At 41.9% G+C, this 27,767-nt stretch overlaps 1 protein-coding gene across 1 annotated transcript; it reads left to right on the top strand.

Moving 5' to 3' along the window:
• ZNF292 (zinc finger protein 292) lies at window positions 1-27,617 on the top strand. Its single transcript, XM_075268232.1, has 8 exons — window positions 1-262; window positions 9,602-9,756; window positions 10,011-10,089; window positions 11,579-11,714; window positions 16,061-16,263; window positions 17,501-17,637; window positions 18,267-18,408; window positions 20,471-27,617. The coding sequence occupies exons 1-8, from the start codon at window positions 83-85 to the stop codon at window positions 27,479-27,481; spliced, it is 8,043 nt and encodes a 2,680-aa protein (XP_075124333.1). The 5' UTR covers window positions 1-82; the 3' UTR covers window positions 27,482-27,617.
• The last annotated feature ends 150 nt before the right edge of the window (window positions 27,618-27,767 follow it).

Raw genomic sequence — 27,767 nt, 5'->3', positions numbered from 1 at the left:
TCCATTCTAGACACGACCGCCGAGTGGCGGTGTGTGAGAGCGAGAGAGAGTTTGTGTGTACGAGACTGAGCGGGGTGTGAATATGGCGGACGGGGAGGCCGAGAGGGAGAGCGGCCTCAGCTCCGGCCCCGACGTCTCCGCAGAACTCCCTCACCTGGAAGAAAGACTGCAGGAGCTAGAGAGCCACCTGCGGATGGTAGGAGGCGCGGGAGAGGAAGAGGCCTTGCAGGCAGCCAGCGACTACTGCCAGCGCTTCTGTCAGGTCAGTGAGTATGGAGCTGGGATAGAATGGCCGATTCAGGCGGGGACTCGGCCTCCCCATTGCCGCCTGCTGCACCGGGCATCGTGGCTGTGAGGTTGTGCTGGGCTCCCCGCAGCTGTAATGGTGGCTACTGTACTGGGCGGGATCACAGGCTCCTTTGTGTGTTTACATGCTACATGCATGTGTAGGCCTGTCACCGTCCGCAGCCTGTGCCCGCTACGGGGGGAGCTACGTCCTACCTCCCCCTCCTTCCCGTGAAGCTGCACGGTTCCCATGTATGTAGCGTGTGGGTATGGCAGTGGATGGAGAGGCCGCTGTGGACTCCATGTTAGGGCAGGGAGGCGAGGACACCCGGGGCCAAGGGCTTGATGTGTAACACTGCAGAGCTGCCGGGAAGGCCATGGCCATTGTAAGTGCTGGGTGCATGACCTCCCCGGCCCCAATGCTCCCCTCACTGTGTGACAGACAACATCCTCCATAGATCTCCACGCCCCTCCTGCTGTGATCCGCAGCCGCCCGCCTTCTGTCTGGGGCCGGCCATTGGCCTGGTTTTGTCAGTCATTTGGCCGTGTAACGTTATGTATTATAGTGAGTGGACGAGTTATTTTTCGCTTTCTCCTCCCAGCTGAAGGTTCTGTGATAGGATCTGCAGAGAGGGAGCCTCCACCCACTCCATTACATTGCAGCCTGTGAGTGTCTCCTGCTTTGGTGCTTTGCATTGTGAGGGGAGAAATAGGATTGTTCATCTCCCTCCCTTCTCCATTCAAGTTAGATCCAGTTGCTGCTGCAGCATAAGCACTAAGGGGATTATGTGGTGACCCCCTAAATGACTGCTGCCCCCCACATCTGCACAGGGCTGCCCTCAGTATGATGCTGCTTAGCCACAGTTCACACAACACAAACAAGCCACCTGTTAGTAGTAAATTCATGCACATGGCTGTAGATTACTTTAGATAGTGTTGTGTGTCCATATGGCAGTGGAGGTGCAGCTCAGAATCTGTTCCCCATAAAGAAGACTATTCTTCATTCTGCATCATCTTTTCCAAGGCTATGTTCAAACAGCGGAAAATGAAGAGGAATTCCTCTTTATTTTCCACCACTGACATTTTCGGTGGACTGCAACTGGATGCTGGTGCGGTACATTGGCGTTCTGTGGCGACTTCTCACTGCTGATTAGATCTGTTTATCTGGGCCTAGCAGAGAGTCTCAAGCTGCCCATTCCCTGGTTGAATTATAGGCAGTAAGATCGAGCAGGACGCTTCTTTTTTCCGCATCCGGCTGCGATATCTTCCTCCCATTGAAAACAATGGGAGGCGGAATCTGCACCAGATTTGTGGGCGAAATCTACCCTCAAATCCATGGCAAATTCTTATAACTCTGCACTGTGATGCTCTTCTGTTATCCTTATATGTTGACAGCATGGAGGCTCAGTGGTTAGCACTGCTGACTTGGGTTTGAATCCGATCACTGGCAATCTCAGCATGGAGTTGGTTTGTTCATGTGTTTGCATGGATTTCCTCCCGCATGCCGATAATAAAGTGATAGGTAAATATCACTATATTGATGGGGCTGGGGATAAGTGCCGCTATGGCAGCAACTACTTCACAACTCTCCTTGCACATTGAGCTCTTCATGTAATATATCAGAAATTTTGACAGGTTCTCTCTTTATGATGCAGATGGGAAGATATCGGACTTCATTGACACACATTGTTAAAGGGGTTGTCCCACGTTGCATACTCACCAGTCTTCGCTGCAGTAAATGCTTCTGTCTTCTGGCTTTGTTGCGCCATTGGTGGGCGGGGTTACATATGCAAAGCCAGCGGCAAGAAGTCGTCGCTTCTATGCCGCTGGCCCTGCGTGTGCGCTGCCGATGCACTAGGCATCGCACGTACAGCCTTCACAATGTAATACAGACCCGGCATCCGCTGTAATAGAGAGGCGGATGCCGGGGAGTGTAGACGCCGGCACAGGTGAAGCCAGCAGTGGCAGGACCGATGCTGCTATTCCGCTCCTCCCCTCCGGAATAGCAGCATTGCTCCTGCCGCTGCTGGCTTCACCTGTGCCGGCGTCTACACTCCCTGGCATCCGCCTCTCTATTACAGCGGATGTCGGGTCTGTATTGGTGGCCCCTTCCCTCCCCCCCAAAGTGTAAACTACCCTCCCCCCTCCTGGCTCGCTCCCGTGCACTTAGCCCCTCCTCCCTCCCCCCTCACAGCAGCAGATACATCACTTGACTTATGACCAGATAAGTCAAGGGATGTGTCAAAAAAAAATTAATAAAGTAAGATAGTGGACAAACAAATCAGTTTTGCTGAAGCAGTGTATTTAGGAAAAGTCTTACATTCACATTAACAAGCAGTATAGATAGGATCCTTATGATGGGACAACCCCTTTAAAGAGGACCTTTCATCAGATCGGGCACATGCAGTTCTATATACTGCTGGAAAGCTGACAGTGCGCTGAATTCAGCACACTATCGGCTTTCCCGATCTGTGCCCGGTGTAAAGCGCTATCGGTCCCGGTACCGTAGGGCTTTACAGTCAGAAGGGCGTTTCTGACAGTCTGTCAGGGACGCCCTTCTGCCCAGCAGCGCCTATCGCGCTGTGCTCTAAGACTGGGGAGGAACGTCCCCTCCTGATAATACTCGTCTATGGACGAGCTGTGTGAGCAGAGGGAGGGGGCGTTTCTCCCCGCTCACACTGTACAGCGCGATAGGCGCTGCTGGGCAGAAGGGTGTCCCTGGCTAACTATCAGAAATGCCCTTCTGACTGTAAAGCGTTACGGTACCGGGACCAATAGCGCTTTACACCGGGCACAGATCGGGAAAGCCGATCCAGCAGTATATAGAACTTCCTGTGCCCGATCTGATGAAAGGTCCTCTTTAATTATTATAAAAGTCTATAAAGTCATCCTTGGTAACTGTAGCCTTCAGTTATCATTTCATTTCTAATTGCAAATGGGGTTCTTGAGCAAACATTTTAGGGCGGGCCCAAGATTCCCTGTAAACTTTGCTTTGGTTCCAACTGGGTATATCTGCCTCAAAATCCGCCGCCAAAACCGGCTCCCATTGAAGTCAATGGGAGCCGCTCGCTTATGTTTTCTGCTAGCTAGTAGCAGAAAAAAGAAGCGAGATGACCCTTGTTGCCACGGATTCAGCCGCGGCAGCATGAGGCTTTCTCCTGATTAGGCCCATTCATTTGGGCCTAATCCGTCGCAGCTAGCCGCGCGTAATGTTCAAACGCGGAATGAAAATTCCACCCTGTGAATGTGGCCTAACACTACATTCACATGACCAAGATTCATCCATAAAAACTCAGTCTGTGTTGTTTGCAGGTTGTACTGGCCTAAATAATATTTCGGGAGAGGATCTCTTAGCAAAATAGTTCTGTATGGTGCTAAGAGTCCCTGCCTCCCAGCGACATCCTGATAACAGTCCCTCTCCCGGCATATTGTTTCCAGCTGTCCCTCGGGTCAGGTGAACATGGAGTTAAGGTCTTTTTACATGAGCTCGCCAAGTGGGCAATAACTGGAATGGACATTCCTAAGAACATTAGTCCCAGATCATTGCCAGCTTGGATTTACATGCAGCGATCATTGCTGCTGTATGGACATGAAAGAATTGCTCATTCACCTTACATTTGTTAGATACATTTTGTTCTGTTTACATCTGGCACAGGGTTGCGGACAAGCGATAATTTTTAGTGCCACATAAAAGTAGTGATCACCTGATCGATGAACATGTGCTTGTTTGTCAGGTGATCACCGGTACTTTCACATGTCCATTTATCAGGAACAACCATTCCTAGGAACAATACCTGCCAATAATTTGCTCAAGTCTTGGTTGATATAAAAGGTCCTAAAGATATATGGGGTATTTGTCTGTGCTAGGTCTCAGAGTTGTTCCAGGGGACACATTTGTAATTAGAATATGTTAGAGTCTGTTGGTTAACTTGTTTAGTGTAACGCTAAGGCCGACCAAACACAATAGGTAGATGTCAGCAAAACGCTCTTTTCTGATCACCCGATAAATGTACACACTCACTTCAGTCAGGGCTCGTTCACATCTGCGCCCGGTCTCCGTTCTGCAGGTTTCTGTTTCCTGCACAAAACAGAGGCGGAAGACGGAAACCTGCTGGCATGTTTCAAACCTATTCATTTGAATGGGTTTGAAAGATGTCCGGCCGTGAGCGGCGATTAGCGTTTTATGCTTTCCGCCGCAAAACATTTTTTTTTTTTAATCGGACACAGAGTCGGACATACAGTACTCTGTGTCCGATTTAAGAAAAAAAACGGTTTCGCCAAGTAGAGCATAAAACGCCCACGGCCGGACCCGGTCTGACAGGTTTCCGTCTTCTGCATGCAGAAGACAGAAACCACAGAACGGACTGCCGAACGCTAGTGTGAACCTAGCGTCAGTGAGGAAAACCCGACAACCATTAAATTATCATCCTGTCTCATTGCGTATGGTAAACATATATGTAATGTGTATGTCCAGCTGAAAACTCCTCTGCAGCCTGCCATGCATTACAATCATTGCAGCTCATGGGGGATTGTATAGGTGCTGCCTAACAGCAGACAGTCTACTACATCATCATTGGGGAGGAGCAGGAAGAAACTCCTTTAGGCTAAGGCCCTACGTTGCGGAAACGTAGCTTCTTTTTTTTTTTTTTGTTGCAGTTTTTTGAGCCAAAGCCAGGAGTGGATTGAGTAGAAGGGAAAAGTATATGAACTTTTTTTTTTTTTTTATATAGAGTACCCATTCCATTTGTGGCCATTCTTGTCTTTGGCTCAAAAAACCGCAGCAAAACCTGCAACAAAAAAAGCTGCGTTTCCGCAACGTGGGGCTTTAGGCTCAGGCCTCGTTCACATCTGCGTGAATACCGAACGCAACTGCAAGCGGTGTACCAGTGAAAGCACACGGACCCCATAGATTATAATGGGGTCCGTGTGCTTGCCGCCAGATCTCTGCGAGGAACATGCGGACAGGAAAGTAGTTCACAATCTACTTTCCTGTCCACATGATTCGTGTGGCAAGCACATGGACCCCATTATAGTCTATGGGGTCCGTGTGCTTTTACTGCACAGCGCTTGCAGTTGCATTCGGTATTCGGTTCGGGGGGGGGGATCCTCATGCAGACTCCTCCGGACGGGGTACTAACGCTGATGTGAACGAAGGGTAAGGCCCCAAGTAGTGAGCCGTACGCCGAAACATATTTCAGTTTTTTTTCCATAGCTTTTTTAACGTTTCTTATACCTATCCAGAACCCACCAGTATTTCTCTAGGTATAATTGTTTTTGAAATCGCAGTATTTCTCCTGCAGACTTTTTTTCTGCAATGTGTGGGCAGGATCAAACAGAATCCCATCCGCTTTGCAGGTACTGTAACATGCAGCATTTTTTGCATTTTTGCTGTGTATTCACAAAATGGAGCCCCAGCCTTAGGCTGTTGCAGTTCAGTTGCAGCAGAAGAAGAAGAATGCAGCTTTTCCATAACTTGTGGCATCAATCTTATTATTTATGGGCCAGCTGTACCATAGAATTAGTTATTGTTTTACATGGCCCATTTTTATGGGTTGGTGCTTTGCATTAAAACATAATATAGCACATATACATTTGTGGCTCAGAATGGTACTTGGAGGCCCACTATAATGTACAGTAATGGAGACTTTGTATATGCTAGTAAATGAGTATTGATGAAGCAGAGTGATTGATGTGCTAGCAAATACATATATATTAAGCTAGGCCTATCACTTAATTGGGGGGGGGGGGTGAGATATCCCGGCCCGACTTCCCCTGATGGCAGATGTCAACAGAAAGAAGGATCAGGCTATTGGACTTCCACATAATTGCTAATTTCGTTCTTAAGGAAGAAGAGCCACTGTTGCTTTTTCCCCTTTTTCCATTGAGATCATATGGATGCTGGACTCGGTTGTATGTTGTATCGGAGTATGTGTGAGGAGAAGCATCAGGAAGAGAAACCATTCGGCTGACAGCTGTCCAAAGTGTATTTCCTTTAGAAGTTGTGTAATATAGGTAGCTTTTTATTTCTTAGTACAGTAATTGTTTTGGGTCTTCCTCTTAAAGGGACTCTGCCTCCAGGAAGAAGCATATTAAACCAGCAACACCATTAGATTGGTCAGCTCAACCTTTTTATCCTTTAAAATTTGGATCTCCGTGGCCTAAATATTCATTTATTTCACAATATGGCAGTGATCTATCTGTAGCACTGAGAGGCTCCAAACTGCTGTACTCCACACTACTCTAATGTCCCCTTCTTCATTCATTGACAGGACCAGGGAGCTATGCTGGAAACTTGCCTGGCCCTGTGTTCTCACATTCATCCTGGCGTATTATAGCAATGTGGGGAGTAGCAGTTTGGGGCAATTGAGTCGTTCTCTGTACTCCAGGCTGCATCTTTGCATATTGTAAAATAAACTAATACCCTGGCAACAGAGACACACATTTTAATGGGGAAAAGGTTTTACAGTGAGTAGAGTCTGACCTATCTAAGTGTAGTTTCACACTGCTGTTATTTAAAGAGGACCTTTCATGAGTTCTGGCACATGCGGTTTTATATACCGCTAGAAAGCCGGTAGTGCGCTGAATTCAGCACACTATCTGATTTCACAATCTGCACCCCAGGTGAAGAGCTATCGGTGCCGATACCATAGCTCTTCACTGTCAGAAGGGTGCTCCTGACAGTCAGTCAGGAATGCCGTTCCTCACAGCAGCGTCTATAGCACTGTACTGTGTGAGCGGAGAGGAAGGCCTCCTCCGTTTTCTCCCAGTATTCGTCCATAGACGAGCCCTGGGGGTGGAGGCGTTCCTCCCCGTTCACAGTACAGCGCTATAGGCTGAATTCAGCGCACTGTCGGCTTTCTAGCGGTATACAAAACCTGCATGTGCCCCAACTGATGAAAGGTCCTCGTTAATGTCTGTTGCTTTTTACATTAGTCATTGGGAACAGACACAGATGGAGGTTGGTTCCGCCTGTTTCTATTACGGTAACTTACTCCAGTTAATGTTGGTTGCTGTCATTCATTTACACATGACAGTAATGGACATTAATAATGGTAGTGTGAACATAGCCTAACTGTGCTGCTGATTTAATATTCTTCAATTTGGTGACACATTCCCTATAAAGTCTCTATATACTTGAGGTCTTTCTCTGCAGGCCATGGCAGATCAGGCCACAAAGTACCAAAGTGTCTATATGATGGATCCATTTGACCTGCTCTTTGAAGATTATATTATCAATATCTCCACCCTGATACCACTCATCACAACTTCAGCAAAAACATCAGCAAAACTAAGTAATAAGAGTGGGGCTGCTGCGCCGCTGTTATTACTGGAATAGGAGCAGTATTGGATGTGTTCTCCGTCCACTAGCCGCTTCAGGCACCTGGAGGTTGCAGGGACCAGGTGTAGGACCCTCACGGATCACATACTGATGACCTATCCTGTACTAAAGGGCCAAGAAGGTGATCAGTTTCTAGTCTGGATATTTATTGCCTCTGTGACTATTTCCATTTCTTGGTATTTAGATTGGAGAACATTGTAAATTGTTCAGTTGAATATGTGACGATAGATTCAATAATAGGGTGTGTAAAACTAGAACCATGCATGGGTTAGTATTTACACGTTACTTACCAAATCAAGCGCAAAATTGACTCAAAATTCCCTTCTGATTCTGCTTTTGTGTTCGATGGGAGGTAGAGATTATAGTTTGCTGAAAAAATAAGCATCCTTCTCGATCCTGCCGAGGGTTCCACCACTGATTCTGCTCCAGAACCTGCAACACAGGCTCATTCATCTGAGCCAAATCAGTGGCGTAAAGCCAATGTTGTGGAAGTCCATCTAAAATCCCTCTTCCATTTCTACTGTGTAACTCTGAAGATTTGTGGTGATTCCATTTCTATTTTTGGGAATCTCATCACTCAGACCCCAGTATGACCACTTGTATAGTGGCGTATAAGTGATCTACCCTTTGGCACTTGTCACCATTTTCATCTTTTACCTCTGATAATGTATATTAATCACAATTGATTTAACATTTTACTGCACTGAATGATTTTAGGACACTCTCCTTTTTACATGCCAGACCCCTATTAATACGTCACATAATGCCACTGAATTTTGGTTAATTCACATATCAGCAATCCTGAATGGATAGTGTACAGTTAGAGGCATATCACTGGCAGCGTGAGCGAGGATGACATGAATGTAAAATAATTGAAATAATCAATGTCAGCAAGTTCACATCGATTCATTGAACTGCCTTTTGGTGTTGGTTATTTTATGATTTATTGCCCAACACTAAAAAAATAAGTCCAATGAGATAAATTGTTTAATTGTATTGTTATAGCTATGGTGGAGGAATATAGATTATTTCTTACTAATATGGCACCAGTATATTCTACACTATACAGAAATTACTCCCCGTCCACACTTGGGCATTTCCTAGGTATGTCACAAACAAGATAAGACATTAAAACTAGAGATGAGCGAGTACTATTCGAAACTCCAGTTCCAAATAGCAAGCACCCATGGGAATGAATGGATGTAGCTGGCACACGGGATTAAGCCGACGGCTAAGTCTGCGTGCCGGCCGCTTCCATTCGTTCCTATGGCTGCATGTTATTCGAAACGCCCGTTTCAAATAGTACTCGCTCATCTCTATTTAAAAGATAAAAAAAAAAAAACTTCCATTCTGATAATACAAGATTGTATCAGTATAACGCCCTGCTTTTTTTTTTTTTTTGTATTAGTAATTGCCAACCATATACTTTGCAGCAGTGGCCCTCTGATGACATTGTGACCCCTGAAAGCCCAGATTACTTGGTCAATGTAATTCTGTAAGAAGCAAGTTTATACTGTATTATCCTGAGGAACACATCTGCCTAATGCTGAAACGTGTCTCTAAATAAAGTGGAGGTCTGAATACGATCCTGGTCAGTGTTTGCCTTTTAGAGTTCAAGCTAAATGGTGATTTGTTTCTTGATTTTCTACCGCCGTTATCTTTAGCGGCAGTTTATGCGTGAATCCCCATGTTAAGGGTTAAGTGTTGGTTTACTTGAAACTGAATATATAGCCAACATTGTGGTGTAGGCCTAGCTTTAATGGCTGTGACTCCCATCACATGACCAGAGATCGGCGTGTCACTCTTGTTAGTGAATGGAGTCGCATTGTTTGTCTGTTTAGCGACAGAACTTGAGTAAAGGAGTCGCATGGTAACACTCGGATTTGTGTAGCCCTAGCCAAAATGTGTGTTGTTTTTTTTTTTTGTTTGTTTGTTTTTGCTGTGCCTTGTTCTAAAGGTGTTCTCTTGTTCAAACAGACCCTCCTCGAGTATGCTGAAAAATGGAAAGCTTCTGAAGACTCTCTGCCCTTATTGGAAGTGTACACCGTGGCCATCCAAAGTTACTCCAATGCCAGACCGTACCTCACCTCGCAGTGTGAAAATGTCAGCTTAGTGCTTGAGCGGCTAGCTTTGTAAGTATAGCTAACAAAAAGTTAAAAAAAAAAAAAAAAAAAAAAAAAACAGGGAAAAGCTTAATTATCAGTTCAGATCACTTTACTGACAGGATATGCTGACAAAATAAGTTTTGAGCAGAATCTCTGAATTCTACCAAAGTTCTTGGCTTCACATGTCTAATGAACCTTTTAACTAACCAATAGATTTGCATACTGACTATATCATTTTGCATTCATTTGTCCACCACACATGAATTCATTTTGTTTTGTAGAAGCTGTGTTGAACTCCTGTTGTGTTTGCCTCAAGAATTACCCAGTGATCACTGGGAAAGATTTCAAGGCGCGATAAAGGTAAAGCATTATGTGTTTCTGTGTTAGTAAGATGATACATTTTGGATTAGACAGCAGTGGGACTCGCAGATCTTGAATGGGGATTCCTTGCATGTTGCTGGGGGTATATTATTATGGCCATTCAATCAGTTTTGCTTTTCGGCACAGTTCTTGTGGGTTGTGCAGGCCACTGGTTTCTAACTAATAAGCAAGCAAAATATTGTAAGTTCAAGCCCCCTGGGGTGGGGAGCATTTAAAAAAAAAAATCTAAATAAACTTTAAGAAACAGAGAAGTTCAAATCACCCCATTTCCCTAGATCACATAGAAATATAAATTATTAAAAATAAATATCAACTTATTAGGCATTCGCAGTCCAAAAATGCCCAAAATTTTAATATATAAAAATATTTATCTCAAAATATAAAAAACATCCTATATGGTGAATGGCTTTTTTATTTCTTTAATACTTCCCCTCCTTTAAAAAAAAGGAATAAAAAAATGACCAAATATCATACATTCTACAAAATGGTATTAATAAAAACTACATATTGCCCCACAATATGTCAGAATATGGGGACTTAAAGATTAATTTTTTTCAAAATTTTAACTGTTGTTTTTTTGTTTTGTTTTTTTTGTTTTTTTTTTTCAAAATTTCACTCCATTCTGAAATTTATCACTCAGCTTCCCGTTACATTGTAGATAATATTAAATAACGGTACTATGAAGTAAAATATTTGTTCTGCTAAAAATAAACCCCCATTTCACTTTGAAAATGGAAAAAATACTGGTGAAAAAGCTCTGGCTTTGGGAAGCAGGGAGCACAAAACGAAAATGTCTATATCTTCATAAAATGTAAATGGGAAGACAACAAACTCTTTCTAAGGCACTGGAGGTGGTTAAAACCTTTGTTTCCCTTTCACCCTCTGAATGCCACTTGTAAGTTACTGATAGCTAGAAAGGATAGGTGACATGGTGAATTCAAGCAAACATTTTTCAAGTAGGCTGGTCTTACACGACCGTAGTGGTTTTAGTGGTCCGCAATTTGCGGATCCGCAACACAAATTTCACTCTAAAAGCTCATTCCGCAGACATCCGTGCCCAACCGCAAAGTGCATCCGCAACGTTCCGTCTGTATCAGTATTATGTGTATCCGCAAAAAACAAAACACACATGTTGACATCCGCAATTGCGGATATACATTGATGTACGTTCATTGTATATCCGCATAGACTTGTATGGGACAGTCCGTGCCATAAAAACACAGCCATTACGGACATGCGGTATACTGTCCGGAACACGATTACAGCACGCCACACCACGGACAAAATCTACGGTGGTGTAAGAGGCCGCATAGAAAACAGTGGGTCCGCAATTTAAAACTCGCAATTGTGGACCATTTGTGGTCTTAAACTAAGGTCATGTAAGACCAGCCTAATTGTAAAAAAAATAAAAAAAGCTAAATCGCCAACTTTTTGCCAGTATTTACATATTAAATTTGTTTAATATCAGGCCGCACATACAAGATTGACGGAAAGTGGCAGCCATGAACTTGTACTCTTGTACAATATGTCTCAAGAGAATGGCGTGTGGAGAGACCCCATTTTGGATAAGATTCTTAATGATGAAATCCAGGATGCATATCAAGGTAAGCACTGCTAGAATTTTATTATTCATAGTTTCAAAATTAAATGTATATTGTGTTTTAGTTAATGCTGTTTGTTACTTTTCCACAAATTTTCAGAAAAGTGTAGCTTTCTGTGCTCTGATCATTTCCTTGACCTGACTGCGTGGGATACCGAGGTCATAAATATTAGGCAGCAAAACATCACTTCAATTAAAATGATTGCCCTCCTGCTGCAGGCATAAAATATCACGCTTTCCGCTGATTTAATCTGTCAGTATTGGGTTTCATTAATTTGGTTTAAGTTATTTGGTAGTTGATATTCTGTACATATTCACAAACCTGTAAGGTTACAGGCAGTGATAAAGTTGTTTATTCATAATATGTAAGAAAGAGGTTATTGGTTGGTGAAGTCCGAGATATTACTGGTGTCTTTTTGTTTTAATAAAACACTACACTTTAATTTTTTTTATTTTTATTTTTTTTAACCCAATCGGGGAGATTTATCAAGACTGGAATTTTCTGTGCCAGTCTGGTAATTCTCTGAAATGCTGGAGGATGCTCTTAGGCTAAGGCCTCTCGTTGTGTCCTGTCGCAGAAAAGCACTGCGGAAAAGCTGTGGTGGTTTCCACAGCGGACTTTCTGCTTCAATTATACCTATAGAGAAACCACTGGCTTTTCCGTAGATCTAATTGACATGCTGGGATTTCCAAAACCAATGGTTTTGGAATTTGCCACGTATCTGTACCACATATTTTCCCGCAAAGTGAGGATGGGATTTGGTAGAATCCCATCCGCTTTGCTGTGACTGTAAAATGCCGTATTTCTTTCTGCCGCGGTCGATCCGTGGTATTAAAGGGGCTCCATCACTGGGAAAAGTCATTTTTATCTAAACACATGCTTGCATAGGCTTTAGAAATGCTATTCCACACTTACCTTTTGTATGTAGATTGCCTCAGTGGTCTCTGAATAAGTCCATTTTTATTCATATGCTAATGAGCCTCCAGCCAGCACAGGAAGTTCCCAGCAGCCTCCTCTCTCCCATTATCTTCTATGTGTGTGAAGCAAACAGGAAGCGAGTTATCAGCAGCCCCAGCAGCAGTCTCCCATAGAAAACAGCAGAGAGAGGTGTGCACCATCTATCGTGCACTAGTCTAATTAGCATATGAATATAAACGGACTTATTCAGAAACCACTGAGGCAATCTACATACAAAAGGTAGGTGTGAAATAGACTTTCTAAGGGCTATGCAAAGATGTGATTAGTTAAAAATGACTTTTCCTAGTGATAGAGCCCCTTTAACGCCATGTGAGGCCCCGGCCTTAAAGGGAGTTATCTAGGGTCCAAACCATATGAAATTACCAATGTACTACTCATACTAATTGATGCAATTTTGTAATATGTTTTCATTACCAAAAAGGTCCCCTTAGTGCCTTGGCGGATGTGGCCTCTTGATCATCCTCTCCGCTTCCTGTGACATCATGTATAGCATATCCGTCACAGTCTCCCACCCTCTATTTGTATTATCCAGTCCCCAACCCTCTCCTGTATGTGCTGTATGATGGATCTGAGCAATCTGTATTATAAAGAGGTTTCAGCCAACAGCAAGTAACCACGATGATGATAAAGCGCCCTGAGAGTGTGGAAGCGCAGAGGGATGTAACTAGTATACGTGACTTCACAGGAAGCAAGGATGATCACAAGACTGTATCTGAAATGGTGCTACTGGGACCATTTCAGTAATGTTGCAAAATTGTATTGGTTAGCGAAACTAGTATAATGGTGTAACAGTTGTAAAAAGTTGTAGACATCTGCTTTAATTTATTTCAAGACGCACTTTTTATAAATTGGCATATTCTCCTGCAGCTCATATGCCATAAATGAATTTTACGCCAACTCGTACCTAGATTTTATTTTCTTTTTTTAAATTATAAATCTGTTGGATCCGATGGCCATAAACAAGCCACAACCCCTTTTCAGTAAGTGGCACAGACAGTATAAAAGAAACTTTTTTTTGAACAAATGACATTTTAAATCATTTATAGACCTGCAGTTATCTGGCATAGGTCTTTGATAAATCTCCCCCAATTAGTCCATTGCTGATATTGATTACTAAATAAATAATTCCCAGCCGTTCTTAACCAGGTGCTGAGGCGCTCTGGTCATCTTGTTGCTTTTCAGTGTTGGAACATAAATGGTAGCAACACCTATTGACACCAGAATAGAGATGTCAATGTGTCACCCAAACTCTCTGGCCTGCACAGCTAAACTATGGCAGAAACCTATTTAGGGCATTTTATTGGAGAGTCTTCCACTTTCCACCATACATATATATATATATATATATATATATATATATATATATATATATATATATATATATATATATATATATATATATATATAATAAACTCTGCAAAAGAACATGGCAGTGTAAGTGTGAGATAAGTCACTTCATATCTGTCCTATAGCAGAAGTACTGAATGATTTATTATATGTCACCACAGACGTGTCCACAGCTGATATTTCAGTGCAGGAAACAGGATTTTCCCCAATTTCACTGAAGCAAAAAAAACATAGAGTGGTAGAGGGTGCTGGAAAAAGTACAATCAATGAGTATGATACTGCTTTTATGCTTTTATATTGCATAATTTAACATGCTGTTTATTTCTGAGGGCAGGTTCATACCTGCGCCCGGTCTCTGCTTTCGGGTTTCCGTCTTCTGCCGAGAGAAACTGGGCAGGAGACGGAAACCCGGCGGTCAGTGTTCAAACCCACTCACTTGAAACCGTGGTGAAACCGTTTTTTGTTGTGGTTTTTTTTTTCTTTTTTTTTTTTTTTTTAAACTAGACACAAAGTCCTGCATGTCCGACTTTGTGTCCGGTTAAAAAAACCCAAAATGGTTTCCCTGTGGACAGGCACAAGACGCACACGGGTGGTCACATTGCAAACCCATTCAAGTGAATGGGTTTGAAAACTGACCGCCGGGTTTCCGTCTCCTGTCCAGTTTCTCTCGGCAGAAGACAGAAACCCAAAAGCGGAGACCGGGCACAGGTGTGAACCCGCCCTGATGGGTTTTTGCGTAATGTGGTTGAGGTCTATTTTACCTGCTACCATACAATACAGTGGGTTATTCTCTTGTGAATTTTCCTCTGAGTATTCCTGTAATAAAAGCATTCAGAGCATTTACAAATAAAGGAGTTTCTGTATTTGCGTGTATGTGGGCATGCAATTTAATTCTTTCAGAACCAGCACAGAGGTGGATGCAGTTGTTTATTTGGATAAAAACATGACTGCCGCCATCTTCATTCATATGGCTATAGCAGTCATTTGAATCTTGTCGCCACTGAATCGATGGGCAGAAAGAGGCCCGAAAACCCCTTGGGGGTGCCACATTAAGTATTCCTTTGCATTGCTACAGTAAAAAATGATGAAGGTTAGGGTTCCCTAGGCCAGTACCCACCTGTTTATGCATATTTGAAATCTGTGCAAAAAGTGGCCAACCCATTTAAAGTGCCCAGTGCTTAGAATGATTTGCAGTAACAAGTTACCTCTTAGCCAAAGTATAGTGGGTCAGTTGCTGATTGGTGGGGTTCTATCAGTCAGACCCCCACTGATCATGAGAACTATGGTGTTTTACACCCCAACTGAAACAGAGAAGCAGGCAGGAAGTGCAGGCTGCTGTCTTGAGCTTTATTAAATGTGGATGTCTACTTAAAGGGATTCTTTCGTTAGAATCCCTTTTTTCCTACAAAGGCCACGTTGGAATAGCCTTTATATAGGGTATTTTTCGCCTGCATTTATTATTTTGATCCGTGTCGCCGTTTCTGTGAATTTTTCTGTTTTCTTCCATATGCAAATGAGTCTTCAGAAAGCACAGAGGGTATCTCTCCTGCAACACCTCTTCAGTCTTCTCCCGATGCCTCTTTGCCGCGTCATTAGCTGTCAGAGCTTACTGCATATGTCAGTTTGGCCATTTTTCTGTTGCCAAATGAATGCTTGTGTAAGAGGCCCCAGGAAAATGGACGAGCAGACATGCGCAGTCAGCTCTGCCGGCTGAAGACGCAGCGGCGGAACAAGACAGAGGCGTCGCTGAAGAGTCTTCAGAGATCACAGGGGACGCCCTTTGTGCTTCCTGAGCAAAGAGGAACGCTCCCTGTGCTTTCATGCACTGCATGAATGTGTTCACGCAGAATTTCGTGTGAACTAGCCTTAAATGTGAATCTCCATGCGAGTGTGTTTCCCACCCTCTGGAGCAACACTGTAGGACTTGTAGGTCAGACTTTATGGTCCATTGTCTTCTTTTCATGTGCATGTTTATTTTAAATGGAATAACATGTCTAATTTTTTTTTTACTCCTTTTTCCACAGCTGAAGAGTTTCTTAATTCTGAAGGTCCATTGCTATTGGAAATGAGAATTAAGCGTCTTCTTAAACTTGGCAAAGTAGCAGCAGCCACGTTCCTAGCGAAGATATGTTCAGACCATCAAGAAATGAGCAAGAAGGGACACTTCAAACAGCTGTACTTGAAATGTCTCTGTGCTGCGTCACCAAATATAAAGCTGATAGAGGAGGTTAGTAAGTCTCCTCGGGGGGGCCCTTTATTTACATTTTTTTCTCATGAATGCTTATACAGTAGATACACTATAAGTTTAATAAAATAGCATTTTTATTCTTTTGGGAAGCAGTAATAAAACCAGAAAAAGATTGGGGCACATTAAATGCCTCCAAAGGGTTTTTTATGACCTTGAGGTGGGTGCAGTCTGAAACCACACCCCCTCACAATGACCCAAAACTTTATAATGCCTTATATAAAAGTGACCAATCGGAAAAGGCAAGCAATTTAAAAAAAAAAATGTTTGAGTGCCATTTTTTAAAAAAACAAGAGACAAAATGGACATTCAACCACCTCACTTTTTTTTCTTTTTTTTTCTTTTTTTTTCTTGTCAGCAATGCCAGTTTTAGGCTATGCAGAAACACCCTCTTTTGAATCCGTTGACATTTGACTTTTCACAAAAGATCCAAACAGTTGAAATTCCCACAGCACCCATTCAAGTCAATCGGTGACCTTCTAATATGATTCCCCAGTACTGTTGCCCCTTTGCTGTAATAGAGGAAGTCCCTATCTAGTGACTACTATTCGTTTTGTCCGTACACCCTTTTAGGGCATCAAGAAAGGCGTTGTCTTTATGACCTGGTTCATATCTGCGGTCAGTATTCTGTTCGGGAAGTCTGCTTGGGGACCCCTGAAAGGAATGCCAAACACATTAAAAAGCGGTTAACTATGAAACCCACACGGACCCCATTATAGTATATGGGGTCCATGTGGTTCCATAGCTAACCGCTTTTTAATGCTGTTTTCTGTACGGTAACCACATGAATCATGTGGAGAGAAAAGTGCTGCATGCAGTACTTAACACTAAATATAAAATATCTTTATGATATGTAATAGTTTTATTGTCTTCTGCCAGTCTGTAAAATTTAAAAAATGAGAACAGGAAATTTTGGCTTTCCTTATTTTCCTTAAATTTCTCCTTGCTTGTCAAAAAAAAAAAAGTTTCCATTGATTGTCAAATGGACATATTTTGTAACTAGGCAATAATTTAGAAGATTGCGTTGCTAGAAATAGTAGTTGTTTTTAACTATGTGCTGCGCCAATCTTATACTGAATGTAACAGATGTCATGTTAGCATATTCAAAATTTCTGGTAGCAGGACAGATAAACTAATGGTAAAATAGCAAAAGTTTTATGTTTGTAGGAATTATATTTAAAGCGCTATCAATGTACTAATGCATCGTACTGTATTTTAGATTGCCAAAGTAGATTGCAAGGATGCGTTGGAAATGATTTGCAATCTAGAGTCTGAAGGAGATGAAAAAACATCACTTATATTGTGTGCAGCCTTTCTATCTCGTCAGCTCCAATTTGGGGAAATGTATTGTGCCTGGTAAGTTTTTAGCATGGATCATTTTAAGAAAATATATGTTCATTTTAGAGATCTCACAGACATGATAAACTGATCTTTGAGTCCCGTGATCACAAGATCCCCTTCCCCACTGGCCAAATATTTATTGATATCTTACCAACGATATTGTAGTATGAAGTGAGAGAACAATAATCTATCTTTTCTTCTTTATAGATATCTGTACTGTTCTCTGTAATATTTACAGACTAAAACATTATAAATATATTTTTCCCATATGGTAAAGTTTGCAGACAGCAGATGTTGGGAACGTGTTAATTCTATAAAGTTTAATAAATAAATGTTACCCCTACGAAGTACAATTTGCCTTGTAAACATTAAGCCCTCATATGGCTCTCTGTTATGGGGATTAGAAGGCGGCAAGTCAAAATGCCTGTGGCAGGAACGGGTTAACATCATTATAAAAAGAAAGCCCCTCTATCTCACAAACCAATATTGAAGTATATTAAGATAAAAATTTGTCTTTTAGAATGTAGGTAAAAAATTTGCTCTGTTTTTTTTTGTTGTTTTTTATTTCTGAAGGATGAAGTGTAAAACGTGATATTCCTACTGTTTTCAGTTTTGTTTCTGTAAACATATATTTATGCTCTTAGGGAATTGACACTGTTTTGGAGCAAGCTACAGAGAAGAGTTGAACCATCTATACAAGTATATTTAGAAATATGTCGCCAACTGTCTCAATTAACGAAGACTGTATATCACATCTTCTTTCTCATCAAAGTTATCCAGTCAGAGGTAAGTCTTGATACTTCAGGTTCATACTCTACTGTCACTTTCAGCAAACCTTACTTCAGAACTTATGTTCTCGTACAGTGAATGTCGTGTGCAAGTGTGATCAAGATTCTGACGAAAAAGTAAACAATATTCCATTGCTTAAATAAAACAGCATTGCCAACGTGCTAGTAGTTTGATCTGCAGTCTGTTTCTTTTGTTAGTTTTTTTTTTTTTACACCCTGCTAATAAAGTTAAAGGGATCCTATCACTCACACACAATTTTTTTTTTAGGTACCATGTCGGAATAGCCTTAAGAAAAGGCTATTCTTTTCCTACCTTTCCCCGTCTGCTCCGAGCCTCCGTTCGCCTACAATCCCGGTTTCTCTCGGTATGCAAATTAGCTCTCTTGCAGCACTGGGGCGGTCCCCAGTGCTCAAACAGCACTGGGGGTGTCCCCAATGCTGCGAGAGAACTTTCTCCAGCGCCGCCTCCATCTTCGTCAGCAGCGTCCTCTTCACCCTCTTCTTCCGGCGGTGGCTTGTAACTTCTAGGCCTTAGGCAGAGCAGACTGCACATGACCACAGGCCATGAGAAAATGGCCGCTTACAATACTGTGCAAGCGGCCATCTTCTCATGGCCTGTGGGCATGCGCAGTCTGCTCTGCCCAAGGACTAGAAGTTACAAGCCACCGCCGGAAGAAGAGGATGAAGAGGAATCTGCTGAGGAAGATGGAGGCGAAGCTGGAGAGAGTTCTCTCGCAGCATTGGGGACGCCCCCAGTGCTGTTTGAGCGCTGGGGCCTGCTCCCCAGTGCTGCAAGAGAGCTAATTTGCATACCGAGAGAAACCGGGATTGTAGGTGAACGGCAGTGCGGAGAAGACGACAAAAGGTAGGAGACGAATAGCCTGCCTTAAGGCTATTGTGACGTGGTGCCTAGAAAAAGTTTGTGTGAGTGATAGGATCCCTTTAACATGAGGCTCAAACTCTGTATGAGACTCTCGTCCCCCCATTACGCTTCCTGCAAGGCGGACTTGTCTCTCTGGCGTTTTTGATGGAAACCTGTCGGATCTCAATATAGTCTGTGGGTTTCTGCATGTAACCACTTTTTAGGTAAATGGGGGATCTGTTGTTTTGGGGTTTTTTGCTGCACTTTTTAATAAAAAGTGATCAAAGCAGCAGACTCCCCACCAAAAAAGATGCCCTAAGCAGAATATATGTCAGAATATAATGACTGCAGGAAAAAAGTGTTGTTTTTTTTTTATTATTTATTTATTTATTTGTCTTAGGGGTTAAATTTGTAAATAAATTCTATATAAATTTGGTATCCCTGGAATTGTACTGACCCATAGAATACAGGTGACGTCGTTTTGGCTGCACACTGAATGCTGTAAAAACAAAGCCTGTCCTGTCTTGTTTGTGATGTAAATCACTGCTGCAATGCAACCCCTACTAAAATATAGATGGGGACATGAAAATTTTTTAAATGTGTTTCTCATAAAAACTGGGTAAAAAAAAGGCCATTTTTGGTGACTCAATCCCTTTCAAGAGTTAATGGTCACTCCTTGTAGTTTCTGCGGTTTCTTCTGAGTGACATGCAGATTCTGCATATAGCTCTGGAAAAGCTAGCGGTGGTTCTGTGTGAATAAATGTGGATTTTGTGCCTTATTTACTTGCTCAGAATATAAAATCTATGCACATATAGGGGGGCGTTCATACTACCGTTGGTGTCTGCTCAGCAGTGTCCGTAGCTACTGTCTGTTCAGGTTTTTAGCAATGGACACTAGCTGTGTCCATTACAATTTCCATTCATTTCAATGTGATTTTATCTTGTGTCCTTAAGTGTCAGTTTACAACCATGTCCGTTTTTTCAAGAGGAAAAAAAAATCCTACATGCAGGACCTTTCTGTCCGTTTGAGAAAACATCCATCAGTTACTGTCCGTTATGATAGGTGTCCGTTTTTTTTAACGGACACCATTGGTAGGTTGAACCCTACCTTACAGTCCAAGATGATTGAAGCAGTTGTTTCTAGTTCAGCCAAGTGCTATGAACTTTTAAAAATATTTTTTTTCTGTTTCTATTTCAGACCGAGGCTGCAGGACTTCCAACTTGTATTGAGCTTTGTGTACGAGCCCTTCGCTTAGAATCAAGTGACAATGCCAAGGTGAAAATCTCCATCTGCAAAACAATATCTTGTTTATTGCCAGATGACTTGGAGGTCAAGAGAGCCTGCCAGCTTACTGAATTCCTTTTGGAGCCCACTGTGGATGCATACTATGCTGTTGAGATGCTCTATAACCAACCAGACCAAAAATATGATGAGGAAAGTCTTCCTGTACCAAACTCCTTGCGATGTGAATTGTTGCTCGTCTTGAAAACACGATGGCCATTTGATCCTGAGTTTTGGGATTGGAAAACCTTGAAACGTCAATGCCTAGCATTAATGGGAGAAGAGGCATCTATTGTTTCTTCAATTGATGAGTTAAATGACAATGAAGCTTATGATCAAGTAGATGATTTCCAGGAGTTGACTAAAGACACTACAGAAAATGGACTTGATTGCTTTACTGACCCCACTCCTGCTGCAGACGTCAGTGAGCAAAAGAAGAAAAAGAAGCGTATTAAGAAAATTGAAGAGGGTGGATACATATCTGCAAGATTTAGAAACTGGCAGGCTTATATGCAGTATTGTGTGTTGTGCGACAAAGAATTCCTGGGTCACAGAATAATTCGACATGCTCAAAAACACTGTAACGATGGCATCTATAGTTGTCCAATCTGTGCTAAACAGTATACCACTAAAGAAACCTTTATCCCTCATGTAACATTACATGTCAAACAATCCTGCAAAGAGAGACTAGAAACTATGGGCCCTCACAAGAAATTAGTGACCTTGCCCAAAAAACCACAAACTTGTAAGAATAAGAAACCTGTGACTGTTACCAAACAGGAGCGCCAAGTTAAGAAAAACACCCTTTACTCTGATGACTTCATAGTTTTTAATGATAATGACAACTCTGATGAAAACGACGACAAAGATAATCAGTCTGAGAACACGCAAGCGGACAAGACCGCCCCGGTGAATGAGTTCCCTTGTCCTGTGCAGTTCTGCAACAAAGGATTCAAATATTTCAAAAATCTAATTGCACATGTGAAGGGCCATAAAGACAGTGAAGAAGCTACACGTTTCCTTGAGATACAGAGCAAGAAGGTAGTCTGTCAGTATTGCCGCAGACAGTTTGTCAGTCTAACTCACTTAAACGATCATTTGCAAATGCACTGTGGAAGTCAACCATACATTTGTATACAAATGAAGTGCAAAGCAAGCTTTGATACGTACGCAGATTTATTAACGCACAGAAAGGCACATCGGGATTTTAAAGCTAGATGTATGTTTCCAAAGTGTGGAAGAATATTTTCTGCAGCTTATATGCTTTTTGACCACGAAGCACAACACTACAATACATTCACCTGCAAAGTCCCTGGCTGTGGAAAGGTCTATCATTCTGAGCTTCAGCTGCAACAGCACTTATCCGAACATTCGTCAGATACTCCTATGCCAGAAACTAACAAGCCTGAGGATCTGTCTAAAGTGGCAAACACGGTTATTAGCGGTAAATTTGAAAGTGTAAAAGGAAAATCACTACAGAAGTCTAATGCAAACAGAGGTTTTGATACACTGTCCTTACAATCTTCAGATGTTCCCAGTTCTACCATGGTTAAAGATCCTACTATGACTGATGTCTCACTGCTGGACCAAAAACCTGATACAATGAGTTCCAGTGGACTAGAGAATCCTATGCATATGCTTAGTCAGTTGATTCCATCCTCTAGTGAGGCTCTACCTAATTCGGATCTGTTAAATCAGGTGTTACCAACAACCTCTCTGGCTCCGAATAATCTACCTAAAGCAGACATGTTGGTTCATTCCACCTTTCCAGCAGAATCTAGAACTGTTAAGTTACCATCCCTCGCTGAAGGGTTTCAAAATCTTCTGAATGAAAATAAACTACATACCAGTGCCGGTCCTACAGGTGAGGCACAAACATTGGCAAACTCAGGTGTGGATCAACAGTGCCTATCATTGTTTCAAGAAGCTAAACATGGTAACCAAGGTCATCAGATTAAACCTCAATCTAATGCAGTTCATTCTACTGAGTCCAAGATGGAAACACAGCAGCAGATAACTAACATTGTGCCATTTAACATTAGTAACCAAAACATTCAGCTATGTGAAAATAATCTTGAAATTTCTGGGTATGAAGACCGTGTAAAGACTGAAAACATTTTACCACTGTCACTTGAAACAAGCAATGCACTCTCAAATGTGTTGCCTCCTGTCAGTGATGCCACCGTGGCCCCTGTACCCCCAGCTCCAACTGAGCGGTTCAAATGCAATGTAGAGGGATGTACACGAATATATAATTCAGTACAGAGCATTGGTAAACACATGAAGAGTGCTCACCCTAACCATTATATTTCCTTTAAAAATGAGCGCAAGAACAGAAAAAGACAAAAGCCTACAGTGTCTAACGAAAAACCTACCTATTGCATACTTCCAGGGCCAGGAGGTCAACACAATTCAAACTTTCATTCTCCTCTGCAGAATCCCGTGAACACAAGTTTTTGCAACCAGTTACAACATTTACCAAATCCAGTCTTCCCAACACATCTTGGAAACCTAGTTAATCCTTTATTGAGTCCTGTAGAAACTGTCATGTCTCAAGGAATGTCTAAAAATGTGGGCGAAACACTCTTGGGACCTGAAGTTGGAAATTTGAATAATTCTACCTTAACCTCACAAATTGATGATTTGGCAAAAGTTTTGCCTATGAAATTTGAGAATGGTTCTGATCCATTTCTTCCAATTCCAACAGAAAATGATCCTTTGCCCGTCATGTCGTCTTTGAGTGGAAGTACAATGTTCTCTCAGCTCGGAGGCAGTTCAGATCATGTTCTAGCAGGCAACGAGGGGAATAATTTCTTAAAAGATGTTGATTCTGAAACATTTTCTAAACAGGTTGATGGAACGGAGATGGATGCAAGTTTTAATCTGGATAAATCATCTGCAATGTTGTCAAATTCTACAGATAAAAAGGATGGTGCTGATAAATCAAACAAAAATAGGGAGCGGAAATCAAAACACAGTCCTCGTGCTAAGTGCCCTGCAATTATCAGAGACGGCAAGTTTATCTGCAGTAGATGTTTCCGAGTTTTTGATAATCCACGTTCTTTGGGCGGCCATTTGTCTAAAAGGGCTGTGTGCAAGCCTCATAATGATTATGACCTTCCTTCAGTAGTTTCCCAGAAAGACGGGCAGCCCTCTGTTTTGGCAAGTATGATTCTGTCATCCAGTGCGAAGCAAAATGCACAGACGTTTAGTACTGAAATGACAATTAAAGATGAGCCATTTTTGACACCAGTTCAGTCTGAAAATGAGAGCACTCAGTATTTGCACAGTGGGTTTATACATCCAGGCATATCTAACTATTCACCATCTGGAAACAAAATAAGTCCTGTTAAGCATAGTTATGAAACGCACGAAAATCTAAGCACCAAAGCACTGCCTCTCAAGACTACTTCAAATGACTGCACGTCCACTAGTCATCAGATAAACACAGCGCAGCCATCTACTGTTATCCCCACACAAGTGTTGCAGACTAGCTGCAGTGCTGACATTGGCCATGGTCTAGAAAACATTAACATGAATAACGGTGCTAACAGATCTGGACTTCCTACAGTGGAACAAGTGACTATGAGTAATGTGTTGTGCCCTAATCTAGAATCCAACTCAGTTGAAGGAAACCATTGCATACCCAAACCAGTAAGCAGCGCCCGAGTGTCTGTTATTAGCGGCCCTCAGAGTTCTGTAACCAACACCAAAAAAAGGAGCAATGGCTCGAAAAGGAAGAAAAAAACAGACTCTCCTGTAGCAGTAGAGGCTTCCCACGAACTGGCAAAAAATATTTTGGCAGCTGTAGGAGGAAACTTCCAAATGTCTCCTGAATTTCACCCAAATTTTATGGCCTACGGTTCAGATTTATTGGAAAACCTTGCGAAACATTTGAGCAGTGCTGACAAAGAGCTGTTTATGTCTTGCATCAATGAAAGTATTAAGGCTAACACAGACACTCATCCAATATGCCAGCTTGCTGCAAAACAAGAAAAAAGTGACACACTGCAATACCCAGCATTCACATCTGATCATAAAGGAGTTGAAAAACTAAATGTCCACACTGACTTCAGGGAGAAGACGTTTGAAAGTATGCCTTCTGACTCCACTGAAGCTTACTCTGTTAATGGGAACGTTCCGAATATTTGCTCTACCGTGCCACAGAGTCAGTCTAGTGTTTCTAGCAGCATGGATGATGAGCTAACTGGTGTCATGCATAGCATAATGTCTTCAAATACTGCCTCTAGTCCTACTAGCAAAATGAACATCCCAATCTGCTCAGTGTCTCCTACCCAGGAAAGTAGTGTAAAGTATGATGAACAGGTATTGGAGATCATGGACTTGGTGCAGAAGTTACAACTTGTAGATAAGATAATGTGTGAAGGATTAGGAACGGAAGAGAAATGTCCACCTTTAGAAAAGTTACCCATAATGTCTAGTGTAATAGTTCCAAATCCAAGTGTAAATTTGCCAGAACCAACACTTGATGCATCTTCACAATTGGGTGACAAATGTAACGACAAACCATTTATTTGTCATGAGGAGGGTTGCAACTACTGTGCAATGACTAAGGATGCTTTGTTCAAGCATTATACTAAAGTACATTATTACACAGAAGAAAAACTAGGAGAGGTAAAGAAACATCAGCTTAAGTTTGCTCCCTTCAGATGCGTTGTACCTTCTTGTACAAAAACGTTTACCAGAAACTCCAACCTCCGCGCTCACTGTCAGTCAATGCACCATTTTACCTCAGAACAAATGATACAGTTAAAAATAAAACGGCCTTATGGTCGAAAACCTGCTAGTGAAAGTATTGACGTGTCTCCTGAAATGGCAACTGGAAGTCCAGAAGTAAAAAAGCCCATTGAACCTTATGAAGTTGCTCTAGGTATAGCAAAACCAGAACCGATAAACCAGGTCCCAGAGACATTGCAAGAATTACCCACTCTGAAAGTAGTAGAAGCCCCCAAAGTTGAAGAAACGAGAGAGCCTGTTGATTTGCCTTCTGGAGAGTTAAATTCTGTTACGGTTGATCAAAAAAGCAAAAAAAGGCGAAGGAAGCCAAAAGAGAAAGAACATATTTTAAAAAAGACAATAGAAAAAGATGGCAAGCCTAACCAAGGTTCGAATACATATAAACCTTACAAGTGTGTTCATGAAGGTTGCACAGCAGCTTTTACAATTCAGCAGAATCTAATACTTCATTATCAAGCTTTCCATAAGTCAGATGCATCTAAGTTCTCTTTAGAAGAAGACCTAAAAGATGACAGTAATGGACCAATCCTTAAAGAGTTCAGGTGTACAGAGACTGACTGCTCCCGAATATTTGCCAGTTTTGCAAGCTTAATACAACATTATGTGAAGCTTCACGAGATGATAGCTGAGGAAATCGAAAATGTCCTCACAACGGTTAATATAGGACAGTTTAATTGTGATCAGAACCAATGTGAAGCTACTTTTACCACTTGTTCGCATTACATTGAACACCTCGAGGAAGCCCATGACTTAAAAATGAAGCCTTTTAAAAGTGAAGGAGAGGAAATGTACAAGTGTGATTGTGAAGGCTGCGATCGCGTGTATGCTACTAGGTCTAACTTGCTTCGGCATATTTACCTCAAGCACAAAGATAAACACAAGGAACATTTGATTAGGCCCAGGAAAATAAGTGTAAATGATCAAGACGCTATTGATGACAAACCAACAAAAGAAAAACTCAAAGTAGTGAGACAAAAGTCTGACAATGACGTTGATGTTCCTAAAACCAAAAAAAGTAAAGTCAGCAATGGCGAAAAAGATCTTAAAAGCAAAATGAACCAAAACGAGACAGGACCATCAACACTGAAATACGGAAGACACACATACTCGTTGAAGGATAAAGAAACGGCACTGGCAGAATGCGAAAATACCCACACAAAGCAGTATCCTTGCATGGTACGTGGCTGTACGTCTATTGTTGCCACTGAGCACAATATGATTAGACATTACAAGTCCCACAAATTATCTAGGCCATTCATTACAAAGCACAAAAAAACACTAATTGTATGCAAAAGAAGTGGACGCAACAAAACTAAAGCAGCGTCTCAGCCACTACCATTAGAGTCAGGAGAAGACGTTGAGAAGCCAGAGGTTAATGAGGGCACCAACGATACACCATTAGCCCAACAAAAGCAAGCCACTTCCGCTTTACTTGAAAGTAGCGATGAGTCCTCCATTTCAACCTCCCAACATAGTGAAATTGAAAAAGATGAGATGGATGAGCTAACAGAGCTTTTTATTTCAAAGCTAAGCAATGAGGAGAGCACCAGCTCAGAGAGCCAAGCACGGACTTCACCCGCTGTAGGCAGTGACTTCCAGGAATCAAGTTCTTGTCAGTCTGAGCCACAGAGGTCTGTAAGTGTTGTAAAAAGAACCAATAAACAAAAGCACGGGACTCCGACTCGAAAAAGAAAAAACGACACGCAGGAGGAAATGCCGTCTACTGAAACCAGTAGCGCTCTCAGCTGTGAGGACACGCCAGTTTCTGATAGTTGTGATGAGACACCAGCATTTGATTTGAGTTCCTTTAAACCTATGGGATTTGAAGTGTCATTCCTTAAATTTCTAGAAGAATCTGTTGTCAAAGAAAAGAAAACGGTCGAAAAGGAGAATTGTGTAACTGACGTACAGACCGTACCACAGCCAAGTGAAAAGAGACCGCGGCTTTCTGCCGACGAGGACTTTGACAGCGACATATACTTACTCTTTTCTAACCCTTCACACATACCCAACATGGACAATGTGAAAATAGTTTTAAATGAGGCATTCAATGATTACATTGAACTTGTCCTTAAGCAGCTCAATGAACTGAAACCTGTTGTGGTTCTTACACGTGACACTCGCTGCCGTGAACTTCTTAATGTTGCGAAGGAACAAAATACAGACTAAAATGGTGAAGCCACATTCTAGAATGGTCCTAGTATATTCAAATCCTGTACATTTATTGTGAATTAGAAACTATCAAGCATGCCAATAAATGTATTTTTTATTAGGTTTTTTTTTTTTTTTTGAGAAGGTGACTTAAATTGGCCAAAAAAAAAAAAAAGAAAAAAAAAAAGCCATGACTATAGTCATGCTGTGTTTTTATTCCATGTTATCCCTATGGGACTAAAGGAAAATAAGTTTTATTCAGTTCTGTAAATATTGTTCCGAACCCTTTTTTTTATTTCTATTG

This window comes from Leptodactylus fuscus, chromosome 3, assembly GCF_031893055.1.
Source record: "Leptodactylus fuscus isolate aLepFus1 chromosome 3, aLepFus1.hap2, whole genome shotgun sequence".
Taxonomy (NCBI): domain Eukaryota; kingdom Metazoa; phylum Chordata; class Amphibia; order Anura; family Leptodactylidae; genus Leptodactylus; species Leptodactylus fuscus.
The sequence above is the reverse complement of the archived record's forward strand: the minus strand, read 5'-3'. Positions and strand labels throughout refer to the sequence as shown.